The sequence below is a fragment of the Phytophthora parasitica genome, assembly GCF_000247585.1.
Source record: "Phytophthora parasitica INRA-310 unplaced genomic scaffold supercont2.7, whole genome shotgun sequence".
NCBI lineage: Eukaryota > Oomycota > Peronosporomycetes > Peronosporales > Peronosporaceae > Phytophthora > Phytophthora nicotianae.
The window spans coordinates 2078399-2078921 of record NW_008648993.1 but is presented as its reverse complement, the minus strand read 5'-3'; the positions used below and the strand labels follow the sequence as shown (position 1 = coordinate 2078921).

The window sequence follows — 523 nt, the reverse complement described above, 5'->3', positions numbered from 1 at the left end:
AGAAATGGATCGATGGACTGGATTTCTCGGTGGCTGTTCCATCTGCTTATTGGGTGGAGAGAACTGAGGACATGCCGTCAGAGCTGGACACCATTTCAATTTTCTCCGAAATGGTAAGAGCACATATTGTAGTATTATTAGTAAGCTGAAGACATGAGGTTGTAACTAATACTATCTATGTTTATCGATCAGATTCATATTCTTGATTTCGTTGCCAGAAATCAGCTGAGTGACACTGTCTTGATGGAAGAAATGTCCAAACTGTTTGGTCCCCGGCAAGACGTTACCGTAGTTGACCCATTAATATGGGACGTCGTGGAGAGAGGGCAAATCGCTGTGCCAACTGAACAGCTGAGAAGCTTATTTACCGGAATCTTTGACCAAAAAATGCTGCTTCCTGTAAATTGCAGTGACACACACTGGTGTGCACTCATGGTTTGAAAGGAAGGAAGTCAAGATTTATGAATGCAGGCTAGCTACACTACGACTCTTCGAGCATTGGCACATCAATTAGTGCCGCATC

General features: G+C 43.6%; 1 protein-coding gene across 1 annotated transcript; it reads left to right on the top strand.

Annotated features, from left to right (window-relative positions):
• Positions 1-192: 192 nt before the first annotated feature.
• Positions 193-441, top strand: PPTG_21728 (hypothetical protein; the record flags this gene model as incomplete). Its single annotated transcript, XM_008899362.1, has 1 exon — positions 193-441. A coding segment is annotated over one exon (249 nt), but the record flags the coding sequence as incomplete, so codon positions are not given.
• Between the last annotated feature and the right edge of the window lie 82 nt (positions 442-523).